This window comes from Gouania willdenowi, unplaced genomic scaffold (assembly GCF_900634775.1).
Source record: "Gouania willdenowi unplaced genomic scaffold, fGouWil2.1 scaffold_354_arrow_ctg1, whole genome shotgun sequence".
Lineage (NCBI taxonomy): Eukaryota > Metazoa > Chordata > Actinopteri > Blenniiformes > Gobiesocidae > Gouania > Gouania willdenowi.
In genome coordinates, this window is record NW_021145116.1 from 390411 (window position 1) to 406751 (window position 16341).

A 16341-nucleotide genomic window follows, 5' to 3' on the forward strand; every position below is an offset into this window, starting at 1 on the left:
GACAAGGAGACGTGATTAGTTAAAAAACAACTAAACTTTTTTTTCCATTGGTAGAAGTTATTACAGCTTTACAGATGATGGATTTTCTTTGTTCCTTTTTCAGAGAACATAACATCTTAATTTCTGTCAGGACATAAAGACAATTTTAACCAAAAACTTTAAAAGTGCATCTGGAGAAAATTACCTACCTTAGCTTTAAAGTATCAATGATCCCAGTCCTCTGTGATGCAGTAAAGCTAAGCACACTTCCTGTTTGGTTCTAATGGTTAAAGCTGAGCTCTGATAAAAGCCCATCAGTATAGAATGTTCTCACAGAGCAGAGAGAAATGGAACGTAATGCAATAGAGTGGAGGTAAATGATATTATAAAGAATGACTTCATAAGTCTGGATGAAAATAGCAGAGGCACCTCTCATAGCGCTGACCTTTCACACAGAGTGTGAGCGAGAAAGACGAGCTCATCGTAAGTGAGGAAATGTTCCTCTGACTGAGGAATTATTGTCTACCTCTCACGCTCATATACAATATTGTATTTTTCCCCTAATAAAAGACCCAGCGGTGGCTTTTCTGTGCATACACCAATAATTGTACATAAATCCACATTTCAAACACTCGTTTCATGGAGTAATAAAAGTCATCTTCCTTTCAGTTCTACCTCATTTTCTGTTTATTGAACATATTAAACACTTCACCGAGAAGCTTTTATGAAAAACTGAGACACAGTTCTAAAAATACTGAAAAGAAGACAGAATTATTCATATTTAACCACACATTAAAAGTGTATTACAAAGAGCTCTACCTGAACACACCTGGACCTTCAATAGGTCCCTCATAAAGAACACTAGTATCTTAACTACAGAGGATTTAAGAAGAGCATTTTGAATTCATCTAAAGGTATATATTTATATTTATTCTAAAGCGTGACGCACAAACTTGTGATGTTATTAATAAGATTTATTGGTCCAGAGTTAGGGATGGGAATCAAAACCAGTTCTTTCTGAGAACCAGTTCCTAGTAATCCAGTATCTCGGAATTGTTTGTTTGCTTGTATTTCAGTTCCACTTATCGGTTCCTCTTACGTCGCAATTATGTAACGATAAACTCCTCCAGATCCTGTATATTTTGTTTATGTTAACACCAAGTGAAGCTCCTCCCACCATAAAGCTGTGCTGTCCTCAGTGCTGTGTTGGTAGCATCTCTGTTGCTACGCTAGTCACTTCCTGGTTCTGTACACTCACACTAAAGTTGCTTCTTGCACAAACTTTTATTCTGAAAACAACAAATTTCAGCAAACACACACGTTTATGTCCTCAACAAGTGATCAGACACTGGAGATGGACTGGTACTGATTGTTGTCTTTAGTTTGATCTCACACACACACACACACACACACACACACCCTTCATCAGTCGTGTGTGGTGGAACATCACAATAGGAGCTGACTACATGTGCTTATGAGAGTGTGTGCATACGTTTCCTAAACCTTACTGTTGCTTCTCTCGACGAGGTCAGTCACACTCTCTGTTTCTCCCTCCCTTCCGTCTTATCTCTCTCCCAGCTGCTGCTTTGTCAGGTCTTGTGAGCCTAACAACAGTCTCTCTCTGCAACTCATCCAAAACCGGAATAATGGAATTAATTAGTTGGTCTCTCAGTGCTATCGATCAGATTTTTTCGACGCAAAGAACCAGGGGTGGTGACCCCGCATGTCCAAGCGGGACGTTTACGGCTGGATACACACTTGACCCTTGGAACAAGTGGCGAGTTGTGTGTCTGTCCATCCTTTCCGTGGAAGACGTGGAGGACATCTACATGATTGGAATAATGATAGTAGGCATGCTGCTGATCGGAGCTGGTGGCTTCCTAATCTATCGAAAAGTCCGTACTACGCTGGTGACTGTTTTGGAAAAGCTGCCAGTGATTTCTGAAGGATGTAGCAGGGCTCTGAACACTCAGACTCATGTGTTGATCGATATCAAAAGCAAGCTTTTGGATCGTCTACGCGTTATGATAACAACTGGGAGAAGTTAGAGACCAGGCTTGGAAGTGGAAACTAGGCCATTCATTGGATTACAGCAGAGAGACCCAGGACAGAAGGCTATTGGAAATTGACATCGCCTGTATCAAATCACATTGCTTATCTCCCTTTCAGCTCCCCAGCCAGCCAAGGCTAAAGCCAAGGTTGTCTCAACTCTTATCACCAGGAAGTTTCTGCAGACGGCGGCTCTTACCCCCACTCCCTCCCCCCGCTCCTTCCCTACATTCCTCCTGGAACTGTTGATGCTGAACTTTTCCACACGTCATCTGGTTGTCAGTAACGCAGCTACAGGTCTTCAACTTCAAATGCCTCGTCGGCCATCTTTCCCCACCTCCCATCCACAGCTGCATGGAGGCGTGGTTGCAGCGCCCATTGGCAGCACGCCCATGTCCCCAAACGGCTGGACTCCTGTTGTTCTTCCCACCTGACCCCCTCCCCCAGCCAACCTCCCACCCAACCCTTCCTACATGCCTTGTCTCGAGTTGTTTGACTGTGTCATGCTTACATTTATGTTTGCAGAGGCGGTTTTTTTCCTGGTTTCACACTGTTTTCTCTGTTTAGGGAAATCAGTTTCAAACTGGCAGTTTTTTATCCCCTCACCCCTCCTCTCCTCCTGTTGTTGATCCCTTTTTACCCTAAATATGTGGGCGCCGCAAATGGCTGCTCTGGTGTGTTGATGTGTCTCCTTTCACTGCAACTACCTAGTCAAATTCCTCGTATTGTTCTAAACTGTACCTGGTCAATAAAGCTGATTCTGATTCTGATTCTGATTCTGATTCTGATGTACTACAAACTGCAACTAAACATGTAAATTCTGTTTTTTTTCAACAAATCAAGTTTTTACGATTCCATTTTGTCACTAATGACATTTGCAAAAGATAAAAGATTAATAAACTTTGATTAGTTTGGATCAATAAATGTAATTTACTGTAAATAAATCAAGCAGCTTGCATTAAAGCAGGAAGACAAAATTTAATTTCATTTTGGACCACAAATGAAGCCAAGCTGTATTTTATCTTTAATCTTTACAATTCATTAAAAAGAAAAAAAGATTTTAATCCTAATCAATAGAGAAAACAATAAATAAAACTGCATAATAAAAAATAGAAGATATATATACACACACAGTTTCCCTCCCATTGCTATTATGATAGCTGTGTTCATCGCCATGACAACTGTTGTGATGGTGATGAATATTATTTTATAGAGACGGTGTCTGTCCCCCGACCCATATTTCACAATGATTTTAACATAAAATCAAATAAAAGAGCTATCAATTATAAAAATCTGAAAAAAATTAAAATCTCAAATCTAGAAACACCAAAACATAAAAGCAATAGATGTGCTCTATTAAATATTAGATCACTGAGATCCAAATCTCTACTAGTAAATGACCTTATCTCAGAAAATAACTTTGATTTATTCTGTTTAACTGAAACATGGCTGTATCAAGATGAATATGTTAGTTTAAATGAAGCCACTCCTCCCAGTCATTTAAATACTCATATGCCACGAGACATAGGCCGTGGAGGTGGTGTAGCAGCTATTTATCATTCCTCTCTCCTAATCTATCCTAAACCAAAGGCCAGTTACACTTCCTTTGAAAGCCTGGTTCTAAATTTATCTCATATCGAATCAAAAACCTGCCAGCCAGTCTTATTTGTGATAATTTACCGTCCTCCAGGCCCTTATTCTGAATTTCTATCAGAATTCTCTGAGTTTTTATCAAACTTAGTCCTCAGTTCTGATAAAATACTGATAGTAGGAGATTTTAATATCCATGTGGACAAAGATAGTGATAGCCTGAGCTCAGCCTTTATGTCCCTAATAGACTCAGTTGGCTTTTTTCAAACTATTAATGAAGCTACTCATCGTTTAAATCATACTCTTGATCTTGTTCTAACATATGGCCTTGATATTAATGAACTAAAAGTCTACCCTGAAAATCCTCTGCTATCAGATCACTTTTTAATATCTTTTAACATTATCCTAGAGGATCTCGCACTGTGCAATAAAATAGTTAGGAGTAGAAATCTGTCCAATAGTGCTGTGGCTAAATTTAAAGAGGCCATTCCTGCTGCCTTAAACTCAGTGCACCATCCAATAAATAACTATGATATTAATTATAACCCCTCTCAACTGGATCTGCTTGTCGATAGCTCTGCTAGTCTACTAAAATCCACCTTGGACTCAATTGCCCCATTGAGGGAAAAAACTATTAAACGTCAGAGGAAAGCTCCGTGGTTTAGCTCTGAAACTCACACACTCAAACAAACAACCCGTAAATTAGAGAGAATGTGGCGCTCCAATAAAACAGAGGAGTCACGAATACTTTGGCAAGAAAGCCATAGTAAATACATGACAGCCTTACGACATAGTCGATCTACATACTACTCCTCACTAATTGAAGAAAATAAAAATAATCCAAGGTACCTTTTCAGCACTGTAGCCAGGCTAACACAAAGTCAGAGCTCTATTGAGCCCATGATTCCTCTAGCCCTCAGCTGTGAGGACTTTATGACATTTTTTAACCATAAAATTCACAAGATTAGAGATAAAATTAGCCACTCCCTGCCTTCACCTGGGCCTGCTGTACCATTAAATGTAAATAGGCCTAACCTAAACTGTTTCACACATATAGGACTTCAGGAACTTAACTCTATTATTTCATCCTCCAAACCATCGACCTGCCTTTCAGATCCGATCCCAACTAAGCTGTTTAAAGAAGTTATTCCCCTAGTCTGCCCATCTTTGTTGGAGACAATAAATATATCCCTATCAATAGGCTACGTGCCACAGTCCTTTAAAGTAGCTGTAATCAAACCCCTTCTCAAAAAACCTACTCTTGATTCCAGCACTTTAGCAAACTACAGGCCTATATCTAATCTTCCTTTTATTTCAAAGATTCTTGAGAAAGTTGTGGCAGCTCAGCTCTGTGAATTTCTTCAAAACAACAGCCTGTTCGAGGACTTCCAGTCAGGTTTTAGAGCTCAACACAGCACAGAGACTGCTTTAGTTAAAGTAACTAATGATCTACTCTGGGCTTCAGATGAAGGACGACTGTCAGTGCTGGTTTTATTAGATCTTAGTGCAGCTTTTGACACTATAGATCACTATATTCTACTAGAGAGATTAGAGGAATTACTTGGAATCACAGGGACTGCCCTAAACTGGTTTAAGTCCTACCTATCTGATAGGTACCAGTTTGTACACGTGAATAATAAGTCTTCTGTGTACACTAAAGTAAGCTACGGGGTTCCTCAGGGCTCTGTGCTAGGTCCAATCCTCTTCTGTATCTATATGATCCCCCTTGGTAATGTTATGAGAAAATACTCTGTTAACTTTCACTGCTATGCTGATGATACCCAACTGTATGTATCAATGAAGCCAGGTGAGACAAATCAGCTATCTAAACTTTAGGCCTGTCTAAAGGACATTAGGGCCTGGATGGACCAAAATTTTCTTCTTCTCAACTCAGACAAGACTGAGGTCATTGTACTGGGCCCACGACACCTTAGAGAAACCTATGCTAGCCTAACTGCCCTAGATGGCATTACTCTGGCACGAAGCACAACTGTTAGAGACCTTGGGGTTCTATTTGATCAGGATTTATCCTTCAACTCTCACATAAAACAAACTTCAAGAACTGCCTTCTTTCATCTCCGTAACATTGCTAAAATCAGACCTATCCTGTCTCAGAGCGACGCCGAAAAGCTAGTCCATGCTTTTGTTACCTCTAGACTGGATTATTGTAATTCTCTTTTAGCAGGCTGCCCGAGCAAGTCGCTTAAGACACTTCAGCTGGTTCAAAATGCTGCAGCACGTGTACTGACTAAAACTAGGAGAAGAGATCACATTACTCCTGTATTAGCCTCTCTGCATTGGCTTCCCATAAAATATAGAATAGAATTCAAGATTCTTCTTCTCACTTATAAAGCCCTAAATGGACAGGCACCAGTCTATCTCAAGGAGTTTGTAGTGCCATACAATCCCCCCAGAACACTACGCTCTCAAAATGCTGGACTACTCGTTGTTCCATTTGTCTCTAAAAGTAGTATAGGAGGAAGAGCTTTCAGTTATCAGGCCCCACTTCTCTGGAACCATCTACCAACCACGGTTCGGGGGGCAGACACCCTCTCTACCTTTAAGGTTAGGCTCAAAAAATTCCTCTTTGGTAAATCTTTTAGTTAGGAACCAGCTCATAGCTCATAATTAAGATGCAATAGGCATAGACTGCCGGGGGGGTCTGGCATGCTCGGTTGGAGAGAGGTTGGAGAGGGCGTTAAGAGAGAGGTCATTTAGGTTAGAGAGGGACCGGAGAGGGTCCCATTCCTCTCTCTAACACTCCCTCTATGTCTGCTTCTTCCCTTGTGTGTTTGCTCCTGTTCTCCTTCTGGCTTTTGTCTTGCAGGTCCGTGGGATCCTCAGTGTGGAGTTACAGAGACTCAGCAACTCTGTCTCCACCCTTTCCTCTGCACACACCCAACACAGCATAACGTGGATGGCTGTTCATCATAGGAATGGGATCCACACAAGGTTCCTGCTGCTTAACAGAAGGTTTTCCTTGCCGCCATGATGAATTCATGTTGGGTGTGGGATACATATGTATGTGTATATACGTATATATGCATATGTGTGTATCCATAAAATGAAGAGTCCGTCCTTAAGACTGCTCTACTGTAAAGTGCCTTGAGATAATACCATTGGTTATGATTTGGAGCTATACAAATAAAGATTGATTGATTGATTGATTGATTGATTGACACACGTGGGCCTAAAGCAGTGGTTCTTAAACGTTCCACAGTCCCGTACCCCTTCAGACATTTAACGTGAAGCCATGTACCCCCTACTTCTGTACACTGAAAAAACATAATAATGTAATGTCATATACAGTGTAACCCTACAGTGAAATGTGTGTCTGAATTATATATCATAAAAAAAGAATAATGAATAAAACATCTTATTCAGAAGTATCACTCCATTGATTTAATAATTAGCCTACTGGCATTTTCAGTCTACCAAACATTTGTTAAATGAACATAACATTAATACAACATAATCATCACCATAAAACTGTGAAACACAACTCGCTACAACTTTAATGAGAAGAATGACTTTGAAAGGACAGAACTCTCGCTGGGTTTCCATCACCGCAAAATCTTAATATTTCAATCAAAAACTGGTAATGAAAACACCCAAATATTACAAAAAGGTTTTTACGCTTTCATGAGGAGGAATTTCACACATTTTGATGATAACGTGTGTCGTAAAAAGCGATATGGAAACATACATGCCTGGTCACATGACCACTTCTCTCTGAGGTACGTGTGGACAGACCCACACATTTCTTAGCGTTATACTTTAAAATGATTAGTACCACATTAGACGTGAAATGGGTGATAGTATATACAGTATGAGCTGGGAACAGGTCTGACTTACGGCCGGCAATGCAAACCAGACTCCTGTCATACAAAGAACGGACAGCCCTTAGCAAAGGGTCCCGGACCCCATACTCCCGGAGCACCCCCCACAGGGCACCACGAGGGACACGGTTGAACGCCTTCTCCAGATCCACAAAGCACATGTGGACTGGTTGGGCGAACTCCCACGAACCCTCGAGCACCCGATGCCTTTTTCATCTACTTTAATTTACTGTAAGAGCTCACACTCATCTTCCACTCACAAATCAACATGAATCCAAAATAAGTAGGATTTTATGAAATTGTTACATTTTAAGAAGAAAAGAAATAAAACTACTGTACATAATGTTGTAGACATACACATGTACAATCATACAAAGCATTCCAAGGTGAATGAAATATGTTGAATGAAACATAATGAGGCTCAAAATGACTGGTTTTATGTCAGGTATAATCTGATAATATGTCTGCATATCATAAGATATGAGTTTTAGATGATTTAAAGTTGATCAAGGCATATTATTGCATTGGTAACTTACATGCAGTGTTGGGTAAGTTACTTTGTTACAAAGGACTAGTTATTTTCACGTTCAGTGCAAATGAAGTCTGTTAGATACATGTAAAATAAATACATGTTTAAAAATAATTGAGGATATTTTTCTGCCTCAGCCTGTTTTGTGTGTTTTTGTTATTTTATGTCTTAATGGAGTCATTTTGTGTTTGAGTTGTTTATTGTGCGATCCTAGTCATTTTGTGTTTTGTTGTTTTTATTTACATTATTTATCATGAAATAAGCTCACAGGAAAAGAACCTATGACATCATCAACAGTCGGCCTATGACATGTATGTTCTGTGATGTCATTGATGCTACTGGTTCTTTGTTTCCTTTTATGTTCATTTAGACCTGGAATATCTGTCACCATGTTTGGATGTGTGAGGAACGTTTTCAAAAAATGTATTAATAGAAAAAATAGTAATAATAATAATCCATCATTTTTACGTAGGGCTTTTTTGAGCACTAAAAGAAACTTAAGGAAGTTTGTCCAAAAGTTCAAAAAGGACAAATCCAAAGCTGCGAAGAGGACATGCATCCCACAGCAGATACCACACCAGAAGGATGATGAGCACCACGAGGAAGAAATATTCAGTCAGGACATTATCTCGTTTCCAGACTTGTCAAGCATATCTTCAGACTCAGAGTTTGGTTGGAGTAGGACCATCACAAATCAAAAGACTTGTACCTGGGCAACTATACCGTCTTTTCCTTCATCTTCCACTGGTTCAAACCCAACTCTATCTTCAGCATACGTGAATGACTCTGTCCTTGAAGCCCTGGAATATTCTTGTCATCACCCTGATGCCATGAAAACGACATTCCACCGCAATTCAGTTGTCCTGAGCAGCAGCAAGGAGTTCACAAGCAAGTACAAAGAAGAGGAACTGCTCGGTGAAGGTGGATATTCACAGGTTTACGCTGGAGAATGTCGGTCCACTTCTACACCTGTGGCTATAAAACATATCCCCAAGAAAGACGTGCGGTTTGCGCGAGTGAACTGTCAGGGTAATGTTTATCATGAGATCTTGGAGGTGTTCCTCATGGAGCAGGCGGCCGGTCGTCTCTGCGATGGCAGCTTTGAAAACCCCGCCGTGATTGGCCTCGTGGACACCTTTGAGCTGGAGACGGAGGTGATTATTGTCATGGAACGACCCCCGGACACAGTGGACGGGCATGATTACATGTTTAAAGTAAAACATGTGCCAGAGGACCAGGTCAAGATCATCTTTAAACAGATCATCAACGCCGCATTGCTAATGCACAAAAATGGCGTCTTCCACCGGGACTTGAAGCTGGAAAACCTCCTGGTTGATAGGAACAAAGGAACTCCTGAGATCCGAGTCATCGACTTCGGCTGTGGGGATTTTGTGGAAAACGAGCCCTTCAGGGAATTCAATGGAACTCCAGACTTTGCACCACCAGAAGTTTATTGTAAGGAAACTTACAGGGCCGAGGCTACGACGGTATGGCAAATCGGAGTCATGCTGTATATGATCTGTACCAGAGACAGTTTCGAAACATTGAAGTACATCGAACAAGACAACAAGGTGCTGGGAAATGTATCGAAGAAATGCAATGACTTCTTGAGCCGGTGTCTGGCCTTTTACCCAAGTCAACGTCCAACCTTAGAGGATCTACTTTTACATCCCTGGCTGGAGTTAACTGGCCCCCACTCAAATGACCCTGTCCTTGAAGTGCAGGAATATTCTTGTCATCAGCCTGAAGCCATGAAAACAACATTCCACCGCAATTCAGTTGTCCTGAGCAGCAGAAAAGAGTTCACAAGCAGGTACAAAGAAGAGGAACTGCTCGGTGAAGGTGGATTTTCACAGGTTTACGCTGGAGAATGTCGGTCCACTTCTACACCTGTGGCCATTAAACATATCCAAAAGGAAGACGTGCAGTTTGTGAAAGTAAACTGTCAGGGTAATGTTTACAAAGAGATCTTGGAGGTGTTCCTCATGGAGCAGGCGGCCGGTCGTCTCTGCGACGGCAGCTTTAAAAACCCCGCCGTGATTGGCCTCATGGACACCTTTGAGCTGGAGACGGAGGTGATTATCGTCATGGAACGACTGCCGGACACAGTGGACATGTTCGATTACTTACTTGAAGTACGTGTACCAGAGGATCAGGCCAAGATCATCATCAAACAGATCATCAACGCCGCATTGCTAATGCACAAAAATGGCGTCTTCCACCGGGACTTGAAGCTGAATAACATCCTGGTTAAAAGGAACAAAGGAACTCCTGAGATCCGAGTCATCGACTTTGGCTGTGGGGATTTCGTAGAAAACGAGCCCTTCGGTAAGTTCGATGGAGCTCCAGCATTTGCACCACCAGAACATATTTGTGGGGAAACTTACATGGCCGAGGCTACGACGGTATGGCAAATCGGAGTCATGCTGTATATGATCATTACCAACGCTGGTTTCGATACATCTATGTTTATGATAGAAATGATAGAAGGCGACCTGGTGTTGAACTATGTATCGAATGAATGCAATGACTTTTTGAACCAGTGTCTGGCCTTGGACCCAAACCAACGTCCAACCATAGAGGATCTTCTTCTGCATCCCTGGCTGGAGTGAACTGGCCCCCACGAACCTAAAAGTTGTTGACAACATGGCAGACACTGCGGGTCCTTCGTAGACTCATTAGTCTGTTGTTTGTAGTGATTCACAGAGAAAACAAGCGACTGGAACAGAGAACGAGCAAACACTGCACTCAGTGCGCGCTTGTCTGGATATAAAGCAGTGGATTGAGCGGTTGTTGTTCCAATCTGCTCCTCCCTCCCCGACAAAATCGGCGTCCACCGTCAGCCGGGAGTGTGCATGCATTCAGCGTTCAGCAAAGGAGGAATAAAGTTCTTCTAATAAAGTTCTTCAATGCTTTTTATCCTCATGTATCATTTTATTCTATCCTACCTGTGTCTAACTTAGTGATTTACAACTGACAGCAAGTCTATCCCTCCATGTTAAAGTGTATTTCACATATTAAAGCACATGTATCCAGTGTTGTATCATACATCATGTAGAACGTACTGTAATAAATAACAACACTGCTTAATTTGAGCTACTTTACTCTCATTCTTTAAGTAACAGGAGGTGCTGAACATTTCAAGCTGTTTTTTGGATTTCATCAGTTCATGTTTTGATACTGTAGCAAAAATGAAGCAGAAAGCGGCCGTCGGCCTCATTTTATCATCAATTTACCAATTATGTTACTAATGGTTTTTGCATTATTGTATATGTTACACACATTGTGGTTGGTGTGAATCTGGAGACGTTCTATATATTTAATTAGTCATAAGTATTTAAATGAAAAAGAATACTTGATGAGTCAAACCACCACTAGAAGGTATTTTAAATGTTTTTGTAGCAAAGTTACAGTGTTCACTTCAGTCTTCAAGGTGCAGCTATTTCAGTTCAGTTATTTACTTGTTTGTTTCTGTAAAACCTTCTATCAAAATAAGACAAAATGTCAAAAGTAATTTTGCTCATGTTTTCTAATTTATGTAAAGTGTCTTTGTCAGTATTAGGAATGTAACGGTGTGAAAATTTCACACCAGGGTTATAGTGACCAAAATTATCACGGTTATTGGTATACTGCGGTATTTCTAAAATGTCTTCAAAATGTTCAAAAAACAGTGATAAATTGAAGTAATTTCACCAAAATGTATATTTAAATAGATTTGTTATATATTAAAGTCTTAACAATAACAACTTGAACAAAACACTGCAAAGTCAACATTAAAAATGGTGCAAAATAAGCATTAAATACAGTAAATAAAAAAGACTAATCAAAACTATAACATTAACAATAGTCACAGCAAAAATAAATCAAAACTGTAACATTAACAATAGTCAGTAAAAAATTGTTTTTTATAAAAACGGTTCAAAATAAATAAAAATAAAAATTAATTTAAAAAAATCTTATAACTGCAACAATGCAATAATGACCATAGTAAAAATAAATAAATAAATAAATAATCCAAATCCAAAAAGCACAGGTGTAATGTCACATTAAGTAAACTTGAACAAACCCACGTTTACCACAACTCTGGTTAATAAGTTAGTACAAAGTAAACCTAATTAAAAACAAACCTGAAGCTGAAGAAACCCTAAACGTTAACGTTTGTTGACGTGTGTGTGTGTGTGTGTGTGTGTGTTGATTGCATGATTTCCTGTCTTCTTAGTCGTGAGCTGCAGAAACATGACTCGTCTCTTTTGAATGTAATCAAACAGCTCCAAACCAAATCAAGTGCTGATGTTCCAGGGTTTAAAACCTCCCACCGTGCTTTCAAACTGGGAATTATTTTCATACAACATACAAAACACTATTTTAAATAATTGACTCTTCGATATGTGGTGACACACTTGTGTCTTGACTGAATTCAATGTGATAAAAGTGTGTCTGTAGTTTAAAAATCCACAGTTTCCTTTGCTTTTTATGGATTCACCTCTTTATTGCATATTTTGTTACCATTGTGTAAATTTCTCTGTTATTTTTGTGTCTTTTTAGTCGTCTTCCCTGTTGTTGTTTTTGGTTAATTTTGTGTATTTGTGCGGGGGGACACTCTACTGTAAAAACATCAACTTAAATTCACAGATATGCTATAAATCAGTCATTTGCTGGTTTTATTTCTGTTTTAATTACAGAGGCTTTCTCCAGGTCTCACACACACACACACACACACACACACACACACACACACACATACACACGTCTCTGAATGTCCATTTATAGAAATATAAACAAAGGCTAAACTAAAGCTTTACCATTTAAATACATAATAATAAGTGCAGCTGTACTTTTAGTTAATATGTTATTTTTTACAGAATAATTATTTGTTTTATGTCTGAATTAGTTTTGGATCAAGTTGTTCAAGTTCAAAAGGAGCACTGTAAATATTCTGAAAGACTAAATGTGTCATATGTTGTAATAATAATAATAACAATAATTCATCAATTTTATATAGTGCTTTATATTTATTATTATCCAGTGAGAGAGACAAATATAATATAATAAAGAATTAAAGGAATCAGTCAGGGAATCAAATCGATAAACAGTATCAATAATGGAATCTTAATCACTAAATTCTTATCAATTTCCATCCCTATCCAGAGTGATGCATATCAAAAAATGTTGATATTTCTGATCCTTCTTGTTATCGGTGCTGTAGGATCAATGTGGTGGATGGATCCATGTTGTAGAACAGCTCACTGGCCAATAGGAGCACTGAATAAAGTCACATGACTGGTGAGATGTTAGATATAAATAAATGAAAATAAAATTTGGAGATTACGATAAACACTTGAACATATCTGACTAAAGGAAGCAGAGATCTACTGGTGTTTCTTGTGATCAACATGTGCGTGTTGACGTCTTGTGCCGTTGGTAGCGACGCTAGGTTGTTAAACACTGCCTTCATAAAAGCTGTGTAATTCTTTTTCGTAAAGTCTCTAATTGTAAGTTTTCTAATGTCTCCTCGCACCAGCAACACAGTCGATAGTCAGTCACCTGTTTATCTGGAGACTCTTTAGACATCGCTAAACCAAACTCTAGTTGAGCAGCTTTTCACGAGCTGAAACAACTGCAGATAGAAATCATGTGTGAAACCAGCCGACATTAATCCTAAACAGTTCTATGTTGTATGTGGACCTGGTCCTGGTCCTGAACCTGGTATTAATTACTAAACCATTGAAAGCACCATTTGACACAACTCAATGAAAAAATGCTAAATTTGAAATGCTACATTAGGTGTTTCCATTACAGTTTTTTGCTAAAAATTAAAACGATTTTTCTAAAATATCGACAAGGTATAATTGTGCTTTGAATATGTTTCCATTAAAGGTTGTTTTGAACGCTCAGAACCTCCTCATAAAACTCCTGAATCCTTTGTTGTTTCATGTCTAATGTGACACTAATATTTTACTCATGTCTAATAATAAGAAATATCTCCTCTTCTGACCACACGTAACGTTTTATTAAAGAGAAGTGGTCATGTGACCAAGTACGTCACGTCCTGTAACGTGTATTTGCAGAAAAAGTGTTTCCATTGTGTTTTTCGATACATTCTAATATTGAAACGTCTAAAAAACCTCCACAAACTTTTTAATGATATATGAGTATCAGTTTTAATTGCGATATTTAGATTTTGTGCGTTTCCAAGGGTGATGATAAAAAAGCTTTTCACACTAGCACAAAGTAAAATAAGAGATTCTATCATATTAAATACAAAAAGGTCATTTAAGCACAAATATGTAGATATTCTAATTAACCTAGAACAGAGAACATGCAAACTCCACATGGAAAGTTTTCATTCTGGGGTTTGAACCCAGGTTCTTGTTGTAGTGAGGCAGACGTAATAACCACATAACATATCAGTGCATAATGCTAATCCTCTATGACGGGTGTTAAACTCTTTTTATTTCAGGAGCAGTTTGACATCTCGTGGGCCACAGATTTTATGCATTAAAAAGAGTAATTTTAACATTATTGTTCCCTAGTTTACACTTCTACGGATACAAAAATACAAAATATTTAAAAAAACTGACAATATCCAACAATAAGTGACAGATAGATTTTGTGACTAATTTCTATTAAATTAGGGGAAATATTTTGTCATTTGAGGAAAATTGAAGGATTTTTAAAGAATTTTGAGTTGTTTAACATTAATATGATTATATGCAATCAGGCAATATAAGCTCAGAGTAAACTGTGAGCACCTGCAAATACTGTTGAGTTTCATTTAGACAATTTGTCTCCTGTAAAACGACTATGAGTTCCAAAAAAACGCTGTGTAAAATCAATGTATTATTATTGTTATTATTATTCTTTTTTCTCTTTTGGGCCAAATTGGAGGCTCCAAACGGCCGGATTTGGCCCACGGGCCATGAGTTTGACACAGGTGCTTTATGGCCTAAGTTAGAAAAAAATGGCATTTACATTTACACACAACATTTGTGGATGTAAACATTAGCATGTCTGCTACTGATGTTAGCGCTCTATGAAGGACGAGAGCTAATGTTTATATGAAGACCTTATGCTTCAAATTCACACAAACACACTTATGATTATGAATCACTGATGCCAAATTAATCTGTCAATACGATGACGTTTGTGAAAGAAAGAGTTTTTTTTCTCCACCTTTCAACATTCAGTCAGTGAGAGTGGTCTTTATTTTATTACAACGTGGGTAATAACGTTAATTAGATTTAAAGATGAGAAAAATACTCCATTAAAGACAAACATTCTTTAAGGAACTATAGGAGGTTTAAAAAAACCTGTTTTTCTTCAATTTATGACCCTCGCAGTCATATTCAAGTTGTTTTATTGGTCTCAAAATGAGCCATGTCAGCCTCAGACTTCCTCTGCTCCAACAGTGGTGGTGTACCTTGAATAGATTATTTCTCAGAAGAATATTGAGCTCATTCTCTTTTGCATCTCATCACAGACTAAAGGCTTTGAAGTTCCGTAGCCGTTAGCGAGTCACGGCTCAGCAGAGGAAAAGCTGCAGTTTATTGATGCGCTGAAGCCGTCAAACGTTAGTCGCTGACTTTGTGGGGCCACACATGCAGAGCTGCACCCAAACGACACGTCTGATGATAAGAAGCTAGTGCTTAAGCTTTTCTTTAAAGCTCTACAATCAAATTAAAATCCTGGTTAAGCAGAATTCATTCTCACACACCACTTTATTTTCATTTAGTCGTATTGCTTTATGACCTCTGGTAATATTTCCTTAACTTAATTAATCAAATTCATCAGCACAGAGGTCTGGCAGCAGTGAGAGCGTGCATCCCAAGCAGCCATCTTCTGCTTCTAATAGAGTCCCTGCTGATCCCTGCGTACGGCCTTGCAGGTGGTGGTTCACCCAGACGGTAGAAGCACCTTGGGGCTCTCAGCTCCAGGCTCTCAGCACCTTAGAAGATAAGTCAGGCTGGTATTTCCCTCCAATGGTTAGAGTTAATTAAAGCTTTTCATGGCTGCCTCAGGGAATCTGACCAACCAGTGACAATAGCACCAATGGTTTATTGAAGTTATTCCAAATAAAAGCCTGGAGGAATATTTTTATTTCAGCAACATTTCACAAAAAAAAGTCATTTATTTATTGACCAATTAAGAGTGCCTTTATTGAGTTAAAAAAATATCAATATTCATGCCATTTGCCATTTTGAGAAAAAATATTGAGATATGAGTTTAATGGGGTCTCCTAACCCTCTTCCCCTAGTTGGGGGTCTGCAACCTTTACTCTACAAGGAACCATTTAACCTCAACCATTTTTATAGTTAATGTATATGAAAGTCTATAAAAAGTAACATGAATACTAGA

General features: G+C 38.9%; 2 protein-coding genes across 4 annotated transcripts in view; one reads left to right on the forward strand and one right to left on the reverse strand.

Moving 5' to 3' along the window:
* The window catches only part of clstn2a (calsyntenin 2a), a 188436-nt gene that overhangs the window by 117718 nt on the left and 54377 nt on the right, over window positions 1–16341 (reverse strand). Inside the window, exon 1 of one of the 3 annotated variants that reach the window (XM_028441970.1) lies at window positions 189–316. The exons of the other annotated variants lie outside the window; for them this stretch is intronic. The gene's annotated coding sequence lies outside the window, so the exon portion shown is untranslated. Of the gene's footprint in view, window positions 1–188; window positions 317–16341 lie in introns of those variants that run through there. 3 annotated transcript variants of the gene reach the window in all.
* Window positions 8369–10901, forward strand: LOC114459823 (serine/threonine-protein kinase par-1-like). Its single transcript, XM_028441972.1, has one exon. It carries the CDS (start codon window positions 8376–8378, stop codon window positions 10596–10598), a length of 2223 nt encoding a protein of 740 aa, XP_028297773.1. The 5' UTR covers window positions 8369–8375; the 3' UTR covers window positions 10599–10901.

Excerpts from the sequence above, each read along its gene's own strand:
- LOC114459823 (XM_028441972.1), top strand. The coding sequence starts at position 8,376 with ATGTTTGGATGTGTGAGGAACGTTTTCAAAAAATGTATTAATAGAAAA.